General features: G+C 44.0%; 3 protein-coding genes across 3 annotated transcripts in view; 2 read left to right on the forward strand and 1 right to left on the reverse strand.

The window, feature by feature from the left end:
- DNAJC21 (DnaJ heat shock protein family (Hsp40) member C21) overlaps positions 1 to 3,937 on the reverse strand; it is a 21,569-nt gene extending 17,632 nt beyond the window's left edge. The window contains exons 1-3 of the mRNA XM_018563457.1: positions 3,733 to 3,937; positions 2,322 to 2,415; positions 1,460 to 1,583 (exon numbers count right to left, since the gene is read on the reverse strand). Coding sequence (XP_018418959.1) covers positions 1,460 to 1,583; positions 2,322 to 2,415; positions 3,733 to 3,829 — 315 coding nt within the window. The 5' untranslated portion in view covers positions 3,830 to 3,937. The remainder of the gene's footprint in view (positions 1 to 1,459; positions 1,584 to 2,321; positions 2,416 to 3,732) is intronic.
- Positions 3,938 to 4,187: 250 nt separating this feature from the next.
- On the forward strand, positions 4,188 to 13,135 carry RAD1 (RAD1 checkpoint DNA exonuclease). Its single transcript, XM_018563461.1, has 6 exons — positions 4,188 to 4,233; positions 6,722 to 6,930; positions 7,027 to 7,135; positions 8,731 to 8,989; positions 10,807 to 10,905; positions 12,872 to 13,135. Exons 2-6 carry the CDS (start codon positions 6,736 to 6,738, stop codon positions 13,053 to 13,055), a joined length of 846 nt encoding a protein of 281 aa, XP_018418963.1. The 5' UTR covers positions 4,188 to 4,233; positions 6,722 to 6,735; the 3' UTR covers positions 13,056 to 13,135.
- A 2,754-nt stretch (positions 13,136 to 15,889) lies between these two features.
- The window catches only part of BRIX1 (BRX1, biogenesis of ribosomes), a 15,730-nt gene continuing 9,372 nt past the window's right edge, over positions 15,890 to 22,247 (forward strand). Inside the window, exons 1-5 of the mRNA XM_018563465.1 lie at positions 15,890 to 16,061; positions 18,893 to 19,004; positions 19,790 to 19,833; positions 21,722 to 21,792; positions 22,083 to 22,132. Of these exons, the coding sequence (XP_018418967.1) occupies positions 15,933 to 16,061; positions 18,893 to 19,004; positions 19,790 to 19,833; positions 21,722 to 21,792; positions 22,083 to 22,132 (406 nt within the window). The 5' untranslated portion in view covers positions 15,890 to 15,932. The remainder of the gene's footprint in view (positions 16,062 to 18,892; positions 19,005 to 19,789; positions 19,834 to 21,721; positions 21,793 to 22,082; positions 22,133 to 22,247) is intronic.

The following is a 22,247-nucleotide window of genomic DNA, read 5'->3' on the forward strand; positions in this document are numbered from 1 at the left end:
TGTGGGGCCCATTCACACCGGATCCGTTGCGTTGCAATATGTTTTTCAATGGATGCTAACTGAAGGGCACCGAAAAAAAAATGGGTGTGTAATGGGTTTACACTGCTCCGCTCTGTTGCGTTACATTACGTTGTGCTGGAAAAAAAAGTAGAACATGCACTACTTTTTTTTAGCACAACGTAACGTAACAGATCCAGTCTAAACTAGCCCCATTCATTTTTCAATGCTCTTCCGTTAGCATCCATTGAAAAACTGATCACAACAGATCGGAAGGAAATGGGAAAGTACAACTGCAAGTCCACGGACCCTCCTTTCCTTCCAATTTAGGTGTGAATGCAACCTGAAGGTGACCATGCATTGTTTGCATTTCGTCTGTTTCTTGCTGTTCGAAGGAGCCAGACGGAAAATCTTCATACAAGCACTGCCAGTAGCCAATTAACTGCCGGGTCTGTTCAGGTATTCTGACAGTGGCTGGCGGCCACTGTCCGAATACAATGAAGTCAGTGGGAGATTCCTCGAATCAACACTGGTAAGCTGCAGGTTGAATGAAAAAAAAAATAATAGAACAGTGTATGGTCAAGCTTTACTCTGTGAGAGAAGCAGCGATGTCACCATAGGAGCATGCTCTCACTGTGGCTACAGGACATGCACTGTGCATCTGTAAGTTCAGGCAGCTCGCCTATCAAGTTTGTTAATTCAAATTATTTTTTTTTAAGGAACTTTATTGATTTATAAACAAAAGAAAAAGAAGTCCCATCTGTCCTTATCCACGTCACATGTATCGGGGTACACACAGGCACGGAAGCAGTTGAATTCAGCAGCCAAGATGTGCATGGCGCTGATATTTTAATAATCAGTAATAAGAAAAAAATTATATTGGAGGGTTTGATTTTTAGAATTAAGGTTAAGTAATACTTTGAAGGACAGATGTTAATGAACTTCCAGGAGCCAGTGAATGAACTCCAACTGAGTTTTATTCAAATTATAACACCAACAGTTTTATATTCTACATACAGCCCCACTTATTGCCAAGAGGTCACATGTTTACCAGGAACCAATGGCCCCCCAAACTATTGTAATGACGCATAATGCAAGTAGTGGACACCTTTAGCTTCGGGTCTCTTGAAGAGCACACAGGGACCTCCCCCAAAACCACCAGGCTCCCTGGTATGAAAATGGCGATCAGCTTCTGTGCATTCATATCTGCCCCACACACTGCCTCTTAGATTTTACTATTGGTTAGTAAGCCCTCCCTTCACAGTGATGGACCAATAACAAAGCACATGAGGCAGGAGCAGGCTGCCCTGAGCCAACAAGCACTATAGCTGGCCACATTTTTATAAACACCTGGGGTCCTTTGTTGCTCGACCACAGAGTCAAAGCATTTGGTGCCCACTACTTGCAGTAAGTGCTTTGGAAGTCCATGAGTTGGCATGAAGCTTTCAGGTATGCCGATTACCTTTTCATCATCATTGTATCCAGAGTAACAGGTCACAGTGAAATATTGAACGAGATCTAAACTGTCGTCTTGATATTCTCCATCTTCACCTCCTTTTAACAGGGCGTCTCTGTGGTTGTCATACCTTGAAAACAAGTAAAACATGAGAAAAAAATTAAAAGATTTGCCATGTCCCTCTTATAATGTGGCTGTAGAGCCAGCCATATTATTTGTACTAGCCCGTGATCATGTCACCCCCTCTCCGCACCCCACACCATGGTTTTCAGGGTCCCCTACTCCTCTGAGGAGCCAGGGACCAAGGCAAATGCTGTCAGTATGGGTAACAGGAGAAGATAGGGGAATGTCTATTCCCCAGTCTGCTCTGTGCTGAATGAAGCAGGGAGTGTTGAGCTCTCAGTGGTTCCTGCTTTGGAGCTGACAAAAACCGGCTGAAGTGCCAGGGAAACAGACTCTCAAGCGCCATCCTGTGCTCGATTGTCTGCATTAGAGGGCAGGGGACCCCTGAACCAATCGAGGTCCCTTCATTAGGAAAATAACATAGCGGTCACTATGTTATTAGTCTGAAGAAGGGACCTTGATAGGTCCTGAAACGCTGCTCATACTTGAATTGCCATGTGTATCTGCCATCAATAAATGACGTATTGATGCATTGGACCTTGGTGTGCGGGTTAACATCTCCACTGCGTTTAAATTCATGTGGTGCCAACCGGACATCATTCCAGTACCATTCTACATCTCACAGTGGGATTCCGGTCTGGTGTGCAATGGGATATCTGTTTATTACTATACTAGACCATTCACACCCATGGGTGAGTGTTAATACAAACGCTGCAACGCACAAGAAAGAACGTAGATCACTCACCATGCTCTCTCCTGGGGGTCGCCGAGGACATCATATGCTGCCTGGATCAACTTAAACTGCTCGGCAGCCTCCTCCGAATTATCCAAGTTCTTATCTGTAGCAGAAATGGATAAAATCAGACACTTAATACTCTGTATTCTTATATAACAATGAAAAACATTCAATTCGTGGTGTGATGGAGCCAAGAGTGCAAAATATTCACATCATCATACAGAAAATAAAACACATTTTATTTCAAAGGGGAAAAGTTAGAATCTCGGTCAGGTTTTTCTAATTGTCGCTGTGCCAGTTGCAGAGATTCTCTTACTTTCTGGTCCCAGTACTCCCCCCCCCACCTTTAAATTGTGCTCAGAGCTGCCACCACACAATACTTGATGTTGGCTGGTATCAAAGATGAAAGGGAGTAATGACAAGACCATTCAGCCCCCACTTTTCCAATCATGTGATAGGCTGCTAGACCCAAGCTAGACATTTTTATTTTCTGGGTGATTGGAAGCCAATGGAGGGTTTGGAGTAAAGGGACGGTGGGCACTGAGCGGTTGGTAAAACGGATGAGTCATTCATGATACATTGAAGGGGGGAGCCTGTGTAGGCCAACGAGGAAGGAGATGCAAAAGCTGAAGTGTAAGATAAGAAGCTGGATCAGTAGCTTGGTGGTGTCAGAGTTTACTGAGTGAGGAAATATTATGACAGGGGCAGGCAACCTCGGCACTCCAGCTGTTGTGAAACTACAAATCCCATGAGGCATTGCAAGACTCGGACATCCACAGGCATGACTCGCCACATGCAGAAGCATGACAGGATACGTGGTTTCACCACAGCTGGAGTGTTGAGGTTGCCTCATTATGTATTATGATCTCAGTATTGCAAAGTCTGAGTTGCAGGAAGTGATGCGACATCCATATAAATATGTCAGTCAGTCACGGGTATGAAATTCTGTTCAGGACTGATACCGCTGTGCCTGATCATATGTGCATGGGCTGAAAGCAGTCTTCCCCATCCCCCGGAGAATCCCAGGAATAGGACAAGAGGCAGAGAGAGCGTCTTATTCTTATTACACGTAGATCTGAACCGGAATCATGGAATAAAACTGGTTGTCACACACGGTTATATCACACCGCACTGCTCACCTGGTAATGAATACTTTATGGGACAGTACTGAGCTGCGACAAGTATACAGATCAGGTGACCTGCTGACATTAGTTCCAGCTACCAAAGCCAGAGGATCAATATGACAGCCAGACAAAAAGTTCAGAAGAAGGTCAGCAATGCCAACCTACATATTTCCCTGTGGACAGGTTTCCTTTATGAAGAACACACAAGGGGCCCCCATCAACTCAGAACACTACATGCTATGGTCTGGAACACCCCTATATAATACATGTGTAAGAACCAGTCACGTGACTCTTACCAGGGTGCCATTTCAGGGCCAGCTTCCTGTAGGCTTTCTTGAGGTCATCGTCCGTGCAGCCCCTCTTCACCCCGAGCAGCTCGTAGTGACACCGCATCCTTCCCTACTCACCGGCCGGCTGACCCCTCTCCACACACGTGTATTCCCCGACCCGGAATAGGAAGGCTTCGGCTGCTCCCACCCTCTGTTACCCGGGTAACCGAAAAGCTTCCAACCATAGGTCGTCTTCCGGGAGGAGGCGAAACGTCATGGACGTGGAGCTCACAGGCTCCAGAGGACTGTGGCTGGGCATGATTATTGTCTCCAATACAGACGCCATGTTTGCTAGGATTTTGTTATCTGTTACTCAGCTATGGCTTCATAAATATGGCGGCTGCGCGAATTTACAATAGAGGAATGCAGACATATGCTAGTGCTGGGCTGTTACTGGTAAGTCTCTTGAAAAAGTAAAACCTGTTTATTTGAACGGCTCACGGCGCATGGCGGGTGTCAGTGAGTAAGGTAGGTGGAGCAGGTAGTGGGGTGGCTTGTCACCTGAGCAGGTTCATGTAAAATGAGAATGTTCTGTGCTGTGTATACACACTGCGGACACTCTTGCTCTCTGGTCATGCCTCATGGTGTATGACCAGAATGGACTTTTAAAGAGGCCCTGTCACCAACTTCAAAAAATTGCAGCACAAAAGTCCCAGAGTTCAGCTTCAACCTCTACTTGTGCATTTTTGAGCAGTCTAAATTGTCTGGTTTATAGGCTCATTCAGAACTACAAGTCGCAGTAACGTGCGTCAGTGCACAGCTCTAAGTGTGGCGTGTTGTGCTATTCATTGTGAGTGGCTCCCCTATGCAATGCATACATAAGACCTGTGTCATTTTGGAGTAATTTGTGTCAGGAGTGAGAAGTTTGTCGTCCCCTCCCCCAAGTTGTTTGCTAAGCGTCCGGCATCCTAACTACCATACAGACTAGGCATCCTAGTTATCAAACGTTCGCGGTCGCACAGCGTCACTGATTGTAAGGATGCCAGCGGCCTCGTAACCAATTAGGCTCAATTGCACAATGTCATTGGTTGCTAAGGTGCTGGTGGTCCTGAGGCTGCTGGCATCCTAGTGATCAGTCAGTCTCAGCCGCACAAAGTAAATGGTTGTTAGGACGCCAGCGGCCTCGTAACCAATTAGGATCATTTGCATAATTTCATTGGTTGCTAGGATGCTGGTGGTTCTGAGGCCACCGGCATCTTAGCAACCAATCAGGCTTGGCTACCCTTAAATGCCGTGCATCTGTGTATTTAAAGGGAGATTGCATATCCCCCCAAAAAATGCTAATTTCTTCTTTAAAAAATAAAAATGCGCATTCAATATTTTTTGGCCATGAAGCCAGTAAAGCGTTGAAACCGTGATCAGTGGGTGATGGGTGCAGTGCTATGGCTCCTGCAGACTCTTCCTCCCAATGAATGAACTTCCTCTAAATTAATGGACTACTCATGCAGTGACATCACTGCTCTTGTATTCCATTGAGTCCCTCTGCCACAGTGGCTGATCGGACTTGTAGTATTCCACTCAGAGATCCTGTCAATGGATAATGTGGCTGTGCAAGTGGAACCACACATAGCCATGCTTCCTCCCACACAGCCACTGCACTCAAAAATGTACACAAGCCTCCAATAAGAAGAACTCAAGGATTCGGGTTACTGGGAGGTGGTAGGAGGGGGTTGGGGGTGGGGGGGGATGCATTCTGACCAGGTTTTTATGTTGCACCCTAAATATGGGTGTAACATGAAACAGAGTCAAAAAGGTAAACTTGGCTTTTAATTGTTTGCCTGGAGTTCAGATCTTTCATAAAAAAACGATGGACATAGACATAAGATGGCCGGCCTCTAGCCCACTTCTTCCATGAATTAACGCTCGGCTTGGCTGAGACAGGGAAGATTGTTTGGAAACATGCGATCACATGATTTAGCGGCCACAGACAGATGATTTAAGCAAATCTTGGCTGTTGTTTGTTCAAAAAAAGATTGCAAAAAAAAGCCACATAAAAATGTGTGTATAATAAATATAGATACAGTCATGGCCAAAACTATTGGCACCCCTGCATTTCTGTCAGAAAATTGTTGCAATTACAAATGTTTCGGCAGTCTCATGTTTATTTCTTTTGTTTGTATTGGTATGACACAAAAAAAGTTTAGAAGAAAAAGCCAAATCTGACACATTCCACGCAAAACTCCAAAAATGGACTGGACAGAATTGTTGGTACCCTCCATTAATATTTGGTAGCCCAGCCCTTTGGAAAAATAACTGAAATCCATCGCTTCCTGTAACCATCAATGAGTTTCTTACGCCTCTATACAGGAATTTTGGACCACTCTTCTTTAGCCAACTGATTGGAAGGGTTCCTTTTCCCAATTACTGTTTTGAGATCTCTCCACAGGTGCTCTATGGGATTCAGATCTGGACCCATTGCTGGCCAGTCCAGTACTCTCCAGTGCTTTGTCTGACACCATTTCTGTGTGCTTTTTGACGTGTGTTTTGGGTCATTGTCCTGCTGTAAGACCCAGGACCTCTGACGGAGGCCCAACTTTCTGACACTGGGCCTTACACTACACCCCAGAATTATTTGGTAGTCTTCAGATTTCATAATGCCATGCACACAGTCAAGACATCCAGTGCCTGAAGCAGCAAAACATCAGGGAACCTCCACCGTGTGTGACTGTAGGGACTGTTTTTTTTTTTTTTTCTTTAAAGGCCTCATTTCTTTTTCTGAGAACAGTAAAATGATGGGCTTTACCAAAATGCTGTCACTTTGTGTCATACCAATCCAAACAAAAGAAATAAACATGAGAATGCCTAAACATTTGCAATTGTTACAATATTCTGCGCAAAGTGGTGCATTATCTGACAGAAATGCAGGGGTGCCAATATTTTTGGCCATTACTGTATATATCAGAACAAAGAGGCGGAGCCGTACTATTATGTGATACTTTGTCTCTCTTTGTAACAGTGTACACCATCGCCATGGCCTTCTTGTCGCAGTCAGAAGGGGAGGACGACCAGTACGTATTTACCTGCAGCCTCGACAACGTACGCAATTTGTCCAACATCCTGAAGGCCATTCAGTTCAAAGACCACGCGGCTTGTTTCGCCACCAGCAACGGCATTAAAGTTACTGTCGAAAATGCCAAATGTCTCCAGGCCAACGCCTTCATTCAGGTGGGAGGTGCTTCCAGCATTTGTTTATCTCTGCTTCCTCGTCACATTGTATTCGCCATATTTACATGATTTTCATGGCGGCGTCTTTCTTAACAGGCCGGGATATTTCAAGAATTCAACATTCAGGAGGAATCTGTGATGTTCCGAATTAATCTCACCGTCCTTCTGGATTGTTTAACCATATTTGGTTCAAGTGCGTTGCCAGGTAATGGAATACTATCTCCCAGGAGAACTGCCAGTAATTTCTATAGAAACATGTATAAGAAATCGCACGCATTTCAAGATGCAAGTAAGCATGGATATGGATTGTTGCATAATATAAATGATTCGCACAATAATCTGACTGTGTTTGCTGTGAGTATAGTACAGTGTATGTATACCTGGCCCTTAAAGAGTATCTGAACCCTGGAGCAAAACTGTAATATATTGCAGCTTACCAGTCCCTAGATGTGGTGGTTGCATTATTAATTTATTGTTTTTTTAAGTTTTTCTATGCAGTCACGTGACCACAGAGCTCCAGTTTAACTTCCATATGTTTGCGCCTGCTGGGCATGGGCTCTATCCTGGCCATCGGCAGGAAGATGTCACGCTCTATGGCAAGCAGAAATCACCAGCACTCAGTAAATATCTTTGATGTCCGTTTAATCGAACCAATCGTCAATTATCATGTACAAAATAGAGACATTTCGGGACTGCACAGGATCCCTTCATCAGGGCAATGTTACATTGTCGCCCTGATGAAGGGATCCTGTGCGGTCCCGCAAAACAACGCTATTTTGTACATGACAATTGACGATTGGTCCAATTAAATGGACATCAAAGATATTTACTGAGTGCTGGTGATTTCTGCTTTCCACTGTTTGTTGCACGGTGCCATCCGTGATTGTCACTGCAAGCACCACTACAAGTACTTGGGCCGGGAGCGTTGTGAGGAGTGCAGAGGGACTTCCTACTTTCTACGCTCTATGGGATTCGGCAGCCTTGCTTGCCACACAGACTAGCGGGAGCTTTGCGGTCATGTGACCACATAAACAAAAAAATTATTTGTACATATTTATTAGACTACGTATGTTGGGAGTATCAGAAATGGAGAAATAACTTTTAACATGTGGTTTATTGTGTACTCTACTTTTATTTTAGCTACTGCACCTCTGCATCTTACAATTTAGATACACTGCCTGACAAAAAAAAAAGGTCACACACTCTAATCTCGAATATTTAATTGGACCGCCTTTAGCTATGATTACGGCACACATTCGCAGTTTCAATAAGCTTATGCAATGTCACAACATTAATTTCTGCCCACAGTTGTATTAATTTTGCCCCAAGATCTTGTAGTGATGATGGGAGAGTCAAGACACTGTGTAAAGTCTTCTCCAGCACATCCCAAAGATTCTCAATGGGGTTAAGGTCTGGACTCTGTGGTGTCCAATCCATGTGTGACAATGAGGTCTCATGCTCCCTGAAGCACTCTTTCACAATCTGAGTCCGATGAATCCTGACATTGTCATCTTGGAATATGTCCAATGTGCCATCAGGGAAGAAAAAATCAATTGATGGAAAAACCTGATCATTCAGTATATTCATATAAGCAGCTGACCTCATTTTTTGGGCACATAACATTGCTGAACCTAGACCTATTATCCAATGGAAGGCTCTGACCTGCTTAGCTAAATCCAGTGGTGACTTTTTTGGGCCAGGCAGTGTACATTTAGCTTCATTACAGTCCTTAGCTATTGAATTGGACATAGGTAGCTTTTTGTTTTGTTTATTAGTTTTTGCTTTTCTCTCCATTCGCAGCCACTCCCACAGCTCTGAAGATGTGTTACCGCGGCTATGGGCACCCTCTGATTCTGTTCCTGGAAGAAGGTGGGGTGATGACGGTGTGCAAAATTCACACTCAGGAACCCGAGGAGACATTGGACTTTGACTTCTGTAGCACCAACGTGGTGAATAAAATAATTCTGCAATCCGAGGGGCTGAAACAGGCGTTCTCGGAGCTGGACATGACCAGTGACTTCCTGCAAATCACATTGTCACCTTCTAAGCCGTACTTCAGGTGTGTGTGCCCATAGGGGTATTCTTTATCTCCGGTCTGTGAATAAAGACTTGGAGGAGTGTAAGAACACTCATAGCAATATGCTGAGAAGCATTAAATAATACAAAGAAATATTCCAGGCAAGTATTGTACCGTAGCCATAGACAGCAGCAGGAATGTGATACTTTATTTTGGGTAATTCAGTATATTTTATTCTACAGGCATTTAACAATACTCCATTCATCATACACTATGCCTGACAAACAAAACTTCAAGTGTATTTCTGCTTTTGCAGTCAGATTTGAGAACCCCCCCCCCCCCCACATGTTTATGTATTCCTAGTCACACAGCAACCTGCACTTAACCTGCACTTTTATCAGTTACATTGTTCTCAGTTATCCATTGAGCTAACCGTGCATGGCTAGATTTTCTCTTCTTCAGACCACGGGCTGAGCGAGAGAAAATCAGTTGATTTCCCCTCTACGGTAAACATTGTGGGCAGAGGAATCTCCACTGACCGCTATTGTATTTACGCAGTCGTGGCTCCCGGAATACTCAAACATGACTGGATCTGATGGGACGCAGTCACTGTTCAGCCAATAGTTTTCCACTTGTGCTGCTTGCAGAGACACCCATGGCTCAAATTTTGTTTGATTCGTCAGAAATTTGTGGAAATTCAAGCTATTTATGGCAAGCATAATAACTTCAGAACTCACCCCTCCTTGTTCTGGAGAAGAGGGGGGAGTTCTGTATTCCCATCCTATGGACAATGCTGCTTGTCTATAGATCCAGTATTGTGAGTAAGCATTGCCCCCATAGGACAGCAAGTTTGTTACTGCCAGGACCACCAGGAAAGAAAAAAAAACAGCCTGAAAAAAAGAAAACGAATGCAGCCGCCACATTTAAGGAGTGAAAAGCTGTCATTTTGTTGTAATTAATGTACTCAAGGGGCCACATGAGAAACTGGCTGTGAAGGGCTGAACTGAACCTCAGGGGCAGGGCTCTCCTTACCATCCTGTCTTGAATTGTATTGTAATTGTAATGTCTTCCTTACATTGTAAAGCACTGCGCAAACTGTTGGCGCTATATAAATACTATGTAATAATAATAATTAACGCATGGTACCGCGCAATGCACTGACTGTGAGTTACAGTGCGGCAGGTGTGTTGTCATTCATTTAAATGGCCCGCCAAAACGCACCACCTGGCCATCGTGCAATTGATTGCTCTGCAATGTGCGGTACTGTAATACTATACGTCGCAGTTGAAAAAATTAGCGCATGCAATGCACCTGCCTCATGCGTTAGTCGCTGCTGAGCGGGAACAAGCGGCTGGCTGAATCAGCTGGCTGTGACTTCAAACTACATATGAGCAGCCAGCTTTACGGTGCATGAGCTGGCCACTGGACTGCTGTATATTAATAGCCACAGTTTGTAATACACATGCCAACCTCCCATCCTCCCACATACCGTTTTAATGTATTTTTTTAATTAAAAGGCCACGGACGGGAGCTGCAGGAGAGGAGGACTCCGGACGTCATTGGTTGCTAGGACACGAGCGGTCCTAGCAACCAAGGACTGAAGAAAAATGTGGTCTGAACACTGACTGATTGCTGACCTGCACTGGGCTATGGCTTGCAATTGATGCACTGTCCTTGGAGGCCGGTGTCGGTGCCATAATGGAGCGCAGGCCAGCTATGGCTCATGGACTGTAAAATGCCCAGGTCTGACATAATGGATTGTACTGCCATTGAAGTCTGCATGTTCTATCACGTTGGAATTGTACTTTATTATATATTGTAGTTTACTCATTATTAATGATGTCACGTTTATAATACAGGTTGTCAACATTCGGCAATGCAGGAAGTGCTCACCTGGACTACCCTAAAGATTCGGATCTGATAGAAGCCTTCCACTGCACAGAGACTCAGACAAACAGGTGATATGATGCGGCTTTCAGCATTGCCTTGTACAATATGGAGGGGCAGCCATGATATGTGCTAAGGGTAGGGCTGGACAAATCCCAATCGCCATGGTGACTGAAAAAAAGTACCCTGGTGCCTGGGGTGTCCGGCCCCTGAAGTTCTCCTTACCAAACGGGTGTCCCAAAAACTTCAGGGAAACAGAAGCCAGCTTTCTCTTTGCTGTATCATATGATTTGGGGATTCTGATTCATCTCAGCACCAGGGTTGTCTGCTCTGCTCATAAACAGACATATTCGGCTGTACCGAATCCCTAATAATGCATCTTGTGGGTTAGTTTATGCAAAAGTGGCCCAAGGATTGAACTCCGACTTCTGGAGGATCTTGCTTTACAACTAATGTTTTATCACCATTGACATTCCTATTTGCTGAGCGTGCATGTTTATGCTTTTAGCAACCACTCCAGTGCTGGGCTGTCACCATATTTTCTTTAATATGATTCTTCACAAGGTGTGAGCTATCACTGACTCTGATGGTGGAGGATTACTAAAGCCTTGCAATCTTCACAGCTCAATTAAAGCTGAACTCTGGAATAAATATTATCCTCATACAAGAGTCGTGTGTATTCTTCAATGCATCTTGGTGAGCTTTGTGTATTTCTTCCAGATCTGTGCAGTAATTCAGTGTGAGGCTTGGAGCTTCCTGTAATAAAGACCGCTCACTCCTGCTCTCTCCTTGTGCAGGGTGACTGGTCTTGTCTCCCCTCCTCCTGTAATAAAGACCAGTCACTGCTGCTCTTTCTCCATGTGCAGGGTGACTGGTCCTGTATCCGCCCCCTCCTGTAATAAAGACCGGTCACTGTTGCTCTCTCTCCTTGTACAGGATGACTGGTCTTGTCTCCGCCCCCTCATGTAGTTATCTGCAGGCAGCCCATAATGGGTGGAGCCTTTTGGGCCCCTCCCACAGCTCTGCTCTCTGCAGCACAGTGATAATGTACCTACTATTTTTACAAGGTTTGCAAAGGCATTGTATGTACACAATGTGGATTTATATCCTCTGTGGCGTATATATGAAATGAAAGTTTGTATCTGGAGTTCAACTTTAAGGCCTCAGTATAATGCATGTGTGCATAGATATAAAAGTAATCCCTTCATAATACAGTAAACTCTCTGTTATCCGGTATTCAACTAACCAGAACTCTCATCTAACCAGAAAAAAACAACTCGCCTGTGATCTGCGGCATGTATTATCCTGGAAATGATTGTGTCCTTATTTGTCTTAAAGGGGTTCTAAACCCTCCGGTATTTTGCCTATATCTACTGCTAGCAAGCGGTTTAAACTTACCTTGTTTTTGCCGCGCGCTCCCGCCCAAGAATCCAAAACTGAAAGCTGCTCGGCCGGCCGCAAAGCATCTTGGGGCGGGCGCATGCGCAGTTCGGATTTTCGTCCGGGAGACGAGCAGAGACGCAAGGTAAGTCTATGGACGCGTGCACCCGCATGCAGACACCGTGGGACAGGAAGTGCCTGCAGGGACAGAGGAGTCAGCGCTGGATCGGAGACCTGCTGCACCGCTGGAGGGACAGATGAAAACATCAGGAAAGAAGAAAAAGATCGGATTAAGAGACATCATTTAAGGTAAGTGCTGACATTAACATTGGAGGGAGGAAAAAAAATGTTTGCACTTTAATGTCACTTTAATTTGCTTTTGATTGCTGCATTTCAATATTAATATGAAGTCAATACAAAGTTTATGGTATAGTATGGGGTATGGCATTAGTTAGACCTATTTTTAATAGTTACTCTCAAGCAACCAGAAACTACATTTATCCGGATTCTACCAATCCCGGTGGATGCCGGATAACGGGGAGTTTACTGTACATTGTACCACTCATTGCATATACAGGAAGCGGTTCATAGGAATAGTTGGAGTAACCTTTCACCTTGATTACTGCTGAACGTTGCTCTTTCAATTGTCTCTTTCAGATATAAAATCTCTTTACTGAAGCCGTCCACCAAAGCTCTGGCCCTGTCATGTAAAGTGTCTATCCGGACCGATAACCGAGGCTTCCTGTCCCTGCAGTACATGGTGAGGAACGAGGATGGTCAGATCTGCTTTGTGGAGTATTACTGCTGCCCAGATGAGGAAGTGCAGGATGCAGAATCCTAGAGACTTACCGGACCCATTTCCCCAAAGGAAACCACCCAACACGGAATCCTTAGTGCTGGGTCTGATCTGTGTTACTAAACCGCTCGTCTGCACAGCTCCAGCAACCAGACATGGGGAGGACCCAACCCATCCCACCACACCATGAGGAAACATGGTAGACAAGCTCCTCTCCATGAAAATACCTGTGTAATGTGTTTATCCCTCTATGTCAGGGGTGGGCAACTCCGGCCCCCCAGCTGTTGTGGAACTACAAGTCGCAAGAGGCATTGCAAGATTTTCACAGCCACAGGTATTACTCGCAGAAGCATGTTGGGATATGTAGTTCCAGCACAGCTGGAGGGCTGGAGTTGCCCACCCCGGCTGTATGTGTATGCTGCAAATGGAAGCTGATGCTACAGGTAGCATCTGATTGGCTGCTTCTTATAATATGAGCGCTCAATATACATATTGGTACAATGCAGTGAGCAGGGGAATGTTGACATTTTATTGGAGCAGTGGGTGGAGAAATGAATATGGAATCCAGGAGAGCCAGCCTGTCCCATCCACGAGCCAGCAGCTTTTTTGTAAGGAACCAGCTCCACTGACAACAACCAGAAAAAAAAGTTGGGTACCAGCTGCCATTTTTAAAGGGAAATTCCACCTTTTGCAAAAATAAAAAAATGCAAACTTCATAAAAGGGGAAAAAAGTGCATTTTGTTATGGTTTTTTTTTGCATTGGAGCCAGTAAAGCATTGCAACAGCGATCAGTAGTTTGTGGGTGCAATGCTCTGGCTCCTGCAGACTGTTCCTTCTGTCCAAGTCTGTACCAGGGTATGAACAAGCAGTAATGTGGATGGGAGGAAGTGTCAATGGACTAAAAAGGTGGCGATGGCAAGGGGAAGAACCCCATTATTTAGCTTAGCGGGATGGTGGGGGTATGCGATCTGACCATGTTTCATGTTACACCCCAAATATTGGTATAGCATGAAACAAAGTCCAAAAGGTAAACTTAGACTAAAAAGAGAACTGAACTTTTGTTCCTATAGCTGTCTTTAGGGTCACAGGAGGACATATACTAACCTCCTCCCATGACCCAAAGCTCAGTATATAGCGGGCTATTGCCCGCTATATACTGAGAGCACCGCAGCCGAGATGCTTCCTGACAATACTGTTGAGATCAACCCAGCTGGCTGACTGACAGTGGGCTCTGCCCATCTAGAGGCAAGGGCGGCTCGAACTATGAGGATGAGTGTAAATCACTCACCTCATAGTTCTCCTTTAAGGGTCTATTCCCACCAGATGGCTGTTTCTTCCAGCGCAGCCCCAACACCAGACAAGGCAGTTTGCTTGTCACGGATGAACAGTACTGCTTGCAGTTCAAGCGCCTCGCACCACACTGTGCCCATACAACTTAAATAAATGTCACTTGTGGCATTGCAATAAAGTTTAAAAAAGAAAAAAAAAGTGTTGATGTGCCAAAATCAGCACTGTGCCGGGCATGGCACACTAGCAGCTGTGCAATGTAGTGCAGCGGCTGGTGTGAACAGGACCTTAAAGAGCATTGGCTAGCTCAGCAGTGCGGAACTCCGGGTGACTAATTTTTTTCCCCATGGTCCCTGTGTGTGTTGTAAAGTAGTCACCGCTCCAAGCTCGCTCCCATGATAGACTACAATCTCAATACAAATTATTAATCTAAACATGAGACTGTAGTCCATCACAGGGAGCGAGCTTGGAGCGGTGACTACTGTACAAAACACCGGGACCATGGGGATAAAAGTAGATGCCATCCAGAAGGAAGGACAGTGTCGGCACCAATTCAGAGATGATTGGAGGATCTACAGCCGAGTGATACACAAATAAGATACATTTCTGTTAATAGTTAAGGGACTTAAATGTATTTTTACGTGTAGTGTCACTTTAAGTTACTGTTATGTACACTCAGGAGTCGGAGTGTGTTCTGTACATTTCTGATAATGAGGATGGATATCCAGATTGTTGCATCATGACGGGTTCTTTCCAGCGCTGGGGTCTGAATAGGGATGTGATGAGTGTTACTGTTTTTTGTCATAGAATTTACAGCTGATTTGTAATATTATTTTATTTACATTCTTCAACACAATAAAGAATATTTTCTGTAGAAAGTCTCTTATTTCCGTCATGTCCATTGAGGTGCACAGGAAGTCTTCCTCCTCAGGTAAAAACATCGAGCATATCACTGCATACAGGTATGAATGAATATCCCTGGACACAAACAGTCTGCATCCAGGGGCGTACATACATGCCGGACAGGGTTGCCACCTGTCCGGGATTTGAATGTTGTGTTCGGGTTTTATGAAAGCTGAAACCTGGACAGAAGATGTCAGGCAGACAGAGGCAACCAAAATTAAGATAGGGGCTGCTGGTCACCCACTGAAAATAGTCTCGACTGATATTTACATATGAATGGGCGGCGCTATTTACACATAAATAAGCCACAACTCATTCTCCCCAAAAAATGTCTGCGCCGCTAGAGTTACATAGTATTTGAGGTAGAATAAATACACAGGTCCATCAAGTTCAACCTTTGTGTTTCTGTATGTGATTGTGCATGTGTGTGTCCACACGAGTGTTCGGGTTTCGATGGAAGATAAGGTCACACCAGACATCGGTGCGGCTTGCAGAAGACAAAGCATTGCCGCCAGGAATCTCCTGAATATAAGTTTTCTGGAGCTCATATATATATTCACATAGGAGGAGAGACAGGTTCTCTTTTATAGACCGGCTTTCGGCCAGCTTGCTAAGCGCTGTATATGTGTTTCCGCCTGTGGCCGGCAGAGGGCGCTCCGGTACACAGCGCAGCGGTACAGCACTCAGTAGGAGCCGCGCACTGCCTGACGGGAACTTCCGGCAAAGGAAAACATGGCTGCTTACAGGAGGAAACGTGGCTTAACAGCAGAGCCGACTACACCGGGCAAAAAAGCGAAATTAGGGCAGACTGAGCAGGATGTGGCGGGAGAGGAGTACACGGTGCCGGCCCCGGTGTCTGAGGTGAGATTTGGGAGGATTTCTAGGAGCAGGTACAGCAGGCTGACCATCCTGAGCTCCCCACATACATGGCACTAAGCGCCGGAGGGACAGGACTGCTCTGTCTGGATAACTCATATTACAGTTAAAGTAAACTTATCAGTCAGCTGCACTATATTTGGGGCTAATGTACGCAATCATTGACAAAGCTGCATTTTTAGATTGTAAGCTCTCACGGGCAGGGCCTTCCTTACCACCCTGTCTTGATTTGTATTGTAACTGTAATGTCTTCCTTGTACTGTAGAGCACTGCACAAACTGTTGGTGCTATATACATCCTGTATATTATTAATAAAGCTTTTATAGGATAGAACTAAATACATGGAAGACTGTGATCACACTCTTCCACTGAACTGCTTTCTGGTAACACACCTTCGTTAGCTCCTATACACACCTGAGCACTTGTAAGTGTGTTTCCTGAAGTGCATAAGCGCTCGAGACTCAGATTTCCATGTCATTCCTTCTACATATGGAAAATGAATGTAGCGTGTGGCTAAAGGCCTTCTCGTAACTAGCTTTTCATTGGCTAAAGACCTTCTCGTAACTAGCTTTTCATTGGCTAAAGCAAAAATGCTCGAGACTGAAGACACCCCGAAAAAGCATTAAAAAGGACCCAAAGACGCCGATGCTCAAGTGTGAATATAGTCCAAGGCTGAACAGGCTGGCAATGCACCTCAACGTCCAAGAAAGCGGGACAGCAAGGGGCAATAGGGTGTTACTCAGAATGAATGGTAACGCCTCACTACAATGCAAGTAACGCATGTTACAGTAATGTGCGTTAGTGCTTGTGTAGGCCTGTGTGAAGCACTGCTCGAATATTGTCGGACTCCACCCCTCCCCCTTCCAAGTAAAAGATGAGCAACTATGATCTGTTTGGAGTCCAGGGTGGTGCTTCAGTCTAGTGGCAAAAAAGTCAGAGGAATGGAGGTGGGCCATATTACCCCCACAACAGGTCACTAACCGGTCTATCCACAAAAGGGTGAAGAGTTTGGAGAAGGCAGGAGAAGTGACCAATCTAGGGCAATACAGCTGAATTGGAGAATTTTTCCAGTTCAGCTGTGTTGGCCTAGATTGTTCACTTCTCCTGCCTTCTCCAAACTCTTCTTCACCCTTTTGTGAATAACCCTGTAAGTGTCTCTCTCCCTTTATAATGCAGCTAAACAACATTTTTGAACTTTACTCGATCTGAGTGCATTCTGCACCTACTCCTTGTATATGCCATGGTGATGTGGTCCTCTGTCTCCGACATAGGCGCTCATTCTGGTGTGTTTGCAGAATGCTCCTTACTTTCTGATTGTGCCTTACTCCAGACTGCTAGATTGTAAAATGACGTCTATGAGGAGCAGAAGCATGACGTTGAGGAAGTAAACAGGACATTTTAGAATGGTGCTAAGTTGAGGAGGGGGGGATTACAGGTAGTAGGACACAGAGTGTAAAACTAGACCTATGCGGAGTCCTTAGTTATTAAATGTTGAGCTTTCTCAATGAGGTTGTGTGTTATTTGGGTATTGTACTGCAAACCTTAAAGTGACACTAAACTCAGGAGCTAAACCTTAAAAATACATTCAAGTCCCCCAACTATTAACACAAATGTATCTTATTTGTGTATCACTCGGCTGCAGATCCTCAAATCATCTCTGAATTGGTGCTGACACTGTCCTTCCTTCTGGTGGGGGGCTTCTTTTGGTTCCCAGGGTCCCTGTGTCTGTTGTAAAGTAGTCACCGCTCCAAGCTCACTCCCGTGAGGGACTACAGTCTCAACACAAATTAGTAAACTAAACATGAGATTGCAGTCCATCACGGGAGCGAGGTTGGAGCGATGACTAGTTTACAACACACACAGGGACCATGGGGAACAAATGTAGCCACTCTCCAGAAGGAAGGACAGTGTCAGCACCAATTCAGAGATGATTTGAGAATCTACAGCCTAGTGATACACAAATAAGATACATTTAAGTTAATAGTTAAAGGAGATCAATGAGGTGAGTGATTTCCACTCATCCCCATAGTTAGATCCAACGTGTGAAAATTAAACTGTCACACGTCGGCTCAATAGATCGGGAAGTGAGCGAACACAAACCATTGCTTGCTCACTTCCCGATCATCTCCCTGCGGTCACTGCTCCCCGCAGGGATTCCCCTCTCCGATCCTCCAGATTGACAGAGGCCTCTGCCTATCAGCCAGCTGGGTGGATCTCGACAGTATTGTCGGGGTCCGTCCCGGCTGCGGCGCTCTCAGTATATAGCGAGCAATAGCCCACTATATACTGAGCATTGGATCACGGGAGAAGGTTAGTATATGTCCTCCCGTGACCCTTAAGAGAACTATGGGATAAGGTTACCCCATAATTCTCTTTTAAAGTACTTTGGATTTATTTTTAAGGTTTAATTCAGGTAATGGGACAGTGTAATGGGAAAGTCCGGGTAGTACATTTAAAAGTTCTTTATTAACTTGTCATCAGCTAAAAAAATTCCTGCAATATAATGATGATGTTAAAGGCATACCATGGACCATGTTGTATGCTGCATCTATATTCAGGGTGTAACATAAAACATGGCCACATCGTAAAACCATTGCAAGTCTATTCTTTCTCCTGACCTTGTTAATGTCCATATCGAGATACAGACATGGATCGAAGGAAGTCTGCAGGAGCCAGAGCATTGCACCCATGATCCACTGATCGCAGCTGCAATGCAGAAAAAATAATAAATGCATCTTGATAGAAGTGGACTTTATTTTTAATGAAAGAAATTGATCCTTAAGAAAATCTAATGGTACGTTTTATCTTTTTTTCAGGGCAAGTGGAAGAATAAGGAGAGGCTGCTGATATTTTCCTCGCGAGGCATCAACTTCCGCACCAGACATCTGATGCAAGACTTGAGAAAGTTAATGCCACATTCTAAAGCAGGTGAGTCTGTTTAATAGCGGGAGATGACCTTGTCTCACCCTGTTTGCATGGTGTCAGGGCATATTGGATGTAGTAGGATTATCATTACTCATCCATCGAAGAGTAAGTCTACCCAGAAGTGATATTTCTGTTAGAAGTAGGTCCTGGTGGAATGACCTGTCGGCTTATACAGTGCTCTGCATAAGTGATAAAACCCCGGGGACTATTCCACATTTTGCAGTGTTATAACTAGAACTAAAGTATAATGATTTGTAGGGCTGCAACTAACAATCATTTTCATAATCGATCAGTTGGCCGAATATTTTTTCGATTAATCGTATAAATAAAAATTAAATACCATCTTTTATTTAAAATAAAATACACTAATGGAGTGTTACAAACATAAAGGTTACGTAAAATAAAAACTGCACGCACAATGATTTGCAATCGCACTGCACTGGAACGCACAGCATTGTGGTACCGCACGTTCCAGTGCAGGCGATTGCACTCTGGGTGGGAGGCGTGTTTGGGATGCAATTGGAATGAATAGCACCACAACACACATCCTGTAGAAGAATTTGTCATGCTGAAACTGACTTTTTTTCCCACGTTTTATTATAATTGTATAAATTGTATGTATTATATTAGACATTGTAATTAGTTTCATGGATTTAAAATAATCTGCATTGTAAAACTCCAACCAATAAAATAACCAACCTTTTTCTTAAAATAACACGTCCAAATTGGACACAAACTACTATTTACATCTTTCCTTTTGTAAATCTTGTTTTATTACTTTTTTACAGATACCAAAATGGACCGTAAAGACAAGCTGTTTGTCGTAAACGAGGTACATGGTATTAAAGTTTGTTACCCCAAAAAATGATTTCATATACTCTTGTATGTGCTTTTATTTTCTTTTTGATAATGTGGCCTTTTTTGTTCTTTTTTTTTTTCCTCTGGAATATCTGGTGATCCTGCCAGTTCCACTTTGTTGCTGTTTTATTCTGACCACACCGAGCACGGAAGCAGAGCTGCAACAGTGTGGTTAATTTGCATATCAGTTGTTCCTGCTCTGAGATACAGGACTCCTGTGGCATCTCATGGCATTCCTATATTTCTGTAGTTATGCTGTCATGCCCACCCCCCCCAACCCGCTCCTGCTGCATCGATTGACATCAGCCCCATGCAGGAACTTCAATGTCAAAACTGAAAGCACACATGGACAGGGAATGTACTTCCTGCAGTGTGTGACATCACTCTGCCCCATCTACTCAATATGAGACATGCTATGGAGAAGAGGAGCATGGAGGAGGCTGAGCAGTCATGTGACTGTAAATAACAGATGGAAAAATTAAGATTTAATAATAAAAAAAACCCACTGGTTGTCTACATTACTAATAACTTTTATTTTTTATGTTAAAATGTTTTATTAGTTTTGCTATGCACAAGAGAAACCTAAACACAAAGACTGTGAAGCTGGCCATACCCCTATAGATTATCTGCAGATTTTCTATGGTCAGATGGAAAAAGTGCAACAGATTCCTCCATCTACACTAAACTGTGGACGGAGGAATCTCCCGCTGGGCCAAGCTTCAGTATCTTGCTAGTCGGCCCCGCTGGCTCTTGAAATATCTGAACAATGCCTGCATCCAATCAGATTGTTCAGGTATTTTGAGGGCCAGCAATGAGAGCAAATCGAAAGGGAGCATCATTTTACAACAGAGCACAACATTAGAATTAATAGGTAAGCATTCCTGCTCAAAACCCGTCTACTAAGACACAAAGTTCCCAAATCGTAGGAAATACACCACATTACTAATAACCTTAATATTGCTGAGTTCACAAATACTTTAAGGAGGAACTATAGGGAAATGTTGTATTAATCCTTTCAGTGGGGGCTACCTCTGCATTGCAAGGGTTAAAGTGGTCATTTGGGCCTAAGGCAGATGATAAAGTTTTAGGGTGCATTTACACCAGCACACGCACTCAACTTCACAGTGTGGTGTGCGTGTCCCCGAACAGTACCGATGCGCTCGATTGAGTTGCATTATCGCACGGTTTCTCTTTTTTTTTAGAACTTTATTGAAATGTCACAAGTGACATTTTATTCAGGTCTATGGGCTCACATCAGTGCAATGCAGTTGTACCGCTTCTCACTGCGGTGCGCTTAAAAAGAAAAAGCACTGCATAGCGTACTTTTTTCTTTTTTTTTGTTCACACCACCAGAAAACAGTCCCATCCATGAAAAGTCAAAGTGGAGGAGCATGTGACCTCCCCATATGACAGTGCTCAGGCTGAGCATCCAAACATCTGTCATGCTGGGTAACCAGTGATGTCATCCACCTGGCTAAGCTCTGACACTAGAGCTTATCTGGTATGAACTTCTGTAGGTTAGAGATGGCAAGGAAGCACAGATCCGTAAGGTTTGTTGGCTATCAGGAGGTGACAGTGAATGTCTCTTTAAATGTGATCATAGCTGCCTGATTATTGTTATTTGTATCATTCTTTCCTTAATTGCAGTGGGGGTGTCTGATGTGCCAAGTGGAGGCATTGTGCTGACCATTGGCTGGACAAGCCCCGCTATACTGTATGCTAGAAATTACAGTCCAGTTTGGTGGTCTCCCAGTCCAAATGCAGATTTTTGTTAAATCCTTTCAATTAGGGGAGACTATATACATGTTATGTATATTATAAAGTGGATTTTGCCTTTTACATGGATCTTGTTTTGCTTGCAGGTCTGTGAAATGAAAAACTGCAATAAATGCATATATTTTGAAGCAAAGAAAAAACAGGACCTGTATATGTGGTAAGTTAGTGCTCTTGGGTTTGGAAAAATCTCCCCATAGACATAAATATATATATTTGTTTTTATTTTTTGACATCTTGTCTACTGGACTAATACGGCTTACCCATTTATATAATATATTATATAAATGTACATCTTAGAAAAATGCAGTAATAGAATGTAGATTCAAAGGTGGAGAAATTAATTTTGCAAGTAGCATGTGACTTGCTGTTCTTTTATATAACATGGTTTGATAAGTTCTCTTTCTACTTAATTTGACAACCATTTAACAGGATTTTCCTTTACCTCAGGGTAGCCAATTCTCCTGGGGGACCCTCTGCAAAGTTCCTTGTTCAGAACAGTAAGTAGTCCATTTTAATCCATTTCAGGTTTTTTTCAGTGGGAAATCAGACTAGGTCCCAAACTCTCGGGGTCCCTTAACTGGAGGCTGGTGTGCTTTTACCTGTTCTATGAAA

Source organism: Nanorana parkeri, unplaced genomic scaffold (genome assembly GCF_000935625.1).
Source record: "Nanorana parkeri isolate BGI_ZX_2015 unplaced genomic scaffold, ASM93562v1 scaffold666, whole genome shotgun sequence".
NCBI classification, from domain to species: domain Eukaryota; kingdom Metazoa; phylum Chordata; class Amphibia; order Anura; family Dicroglossidae; genus Nanorana; species Nanorana parkeri.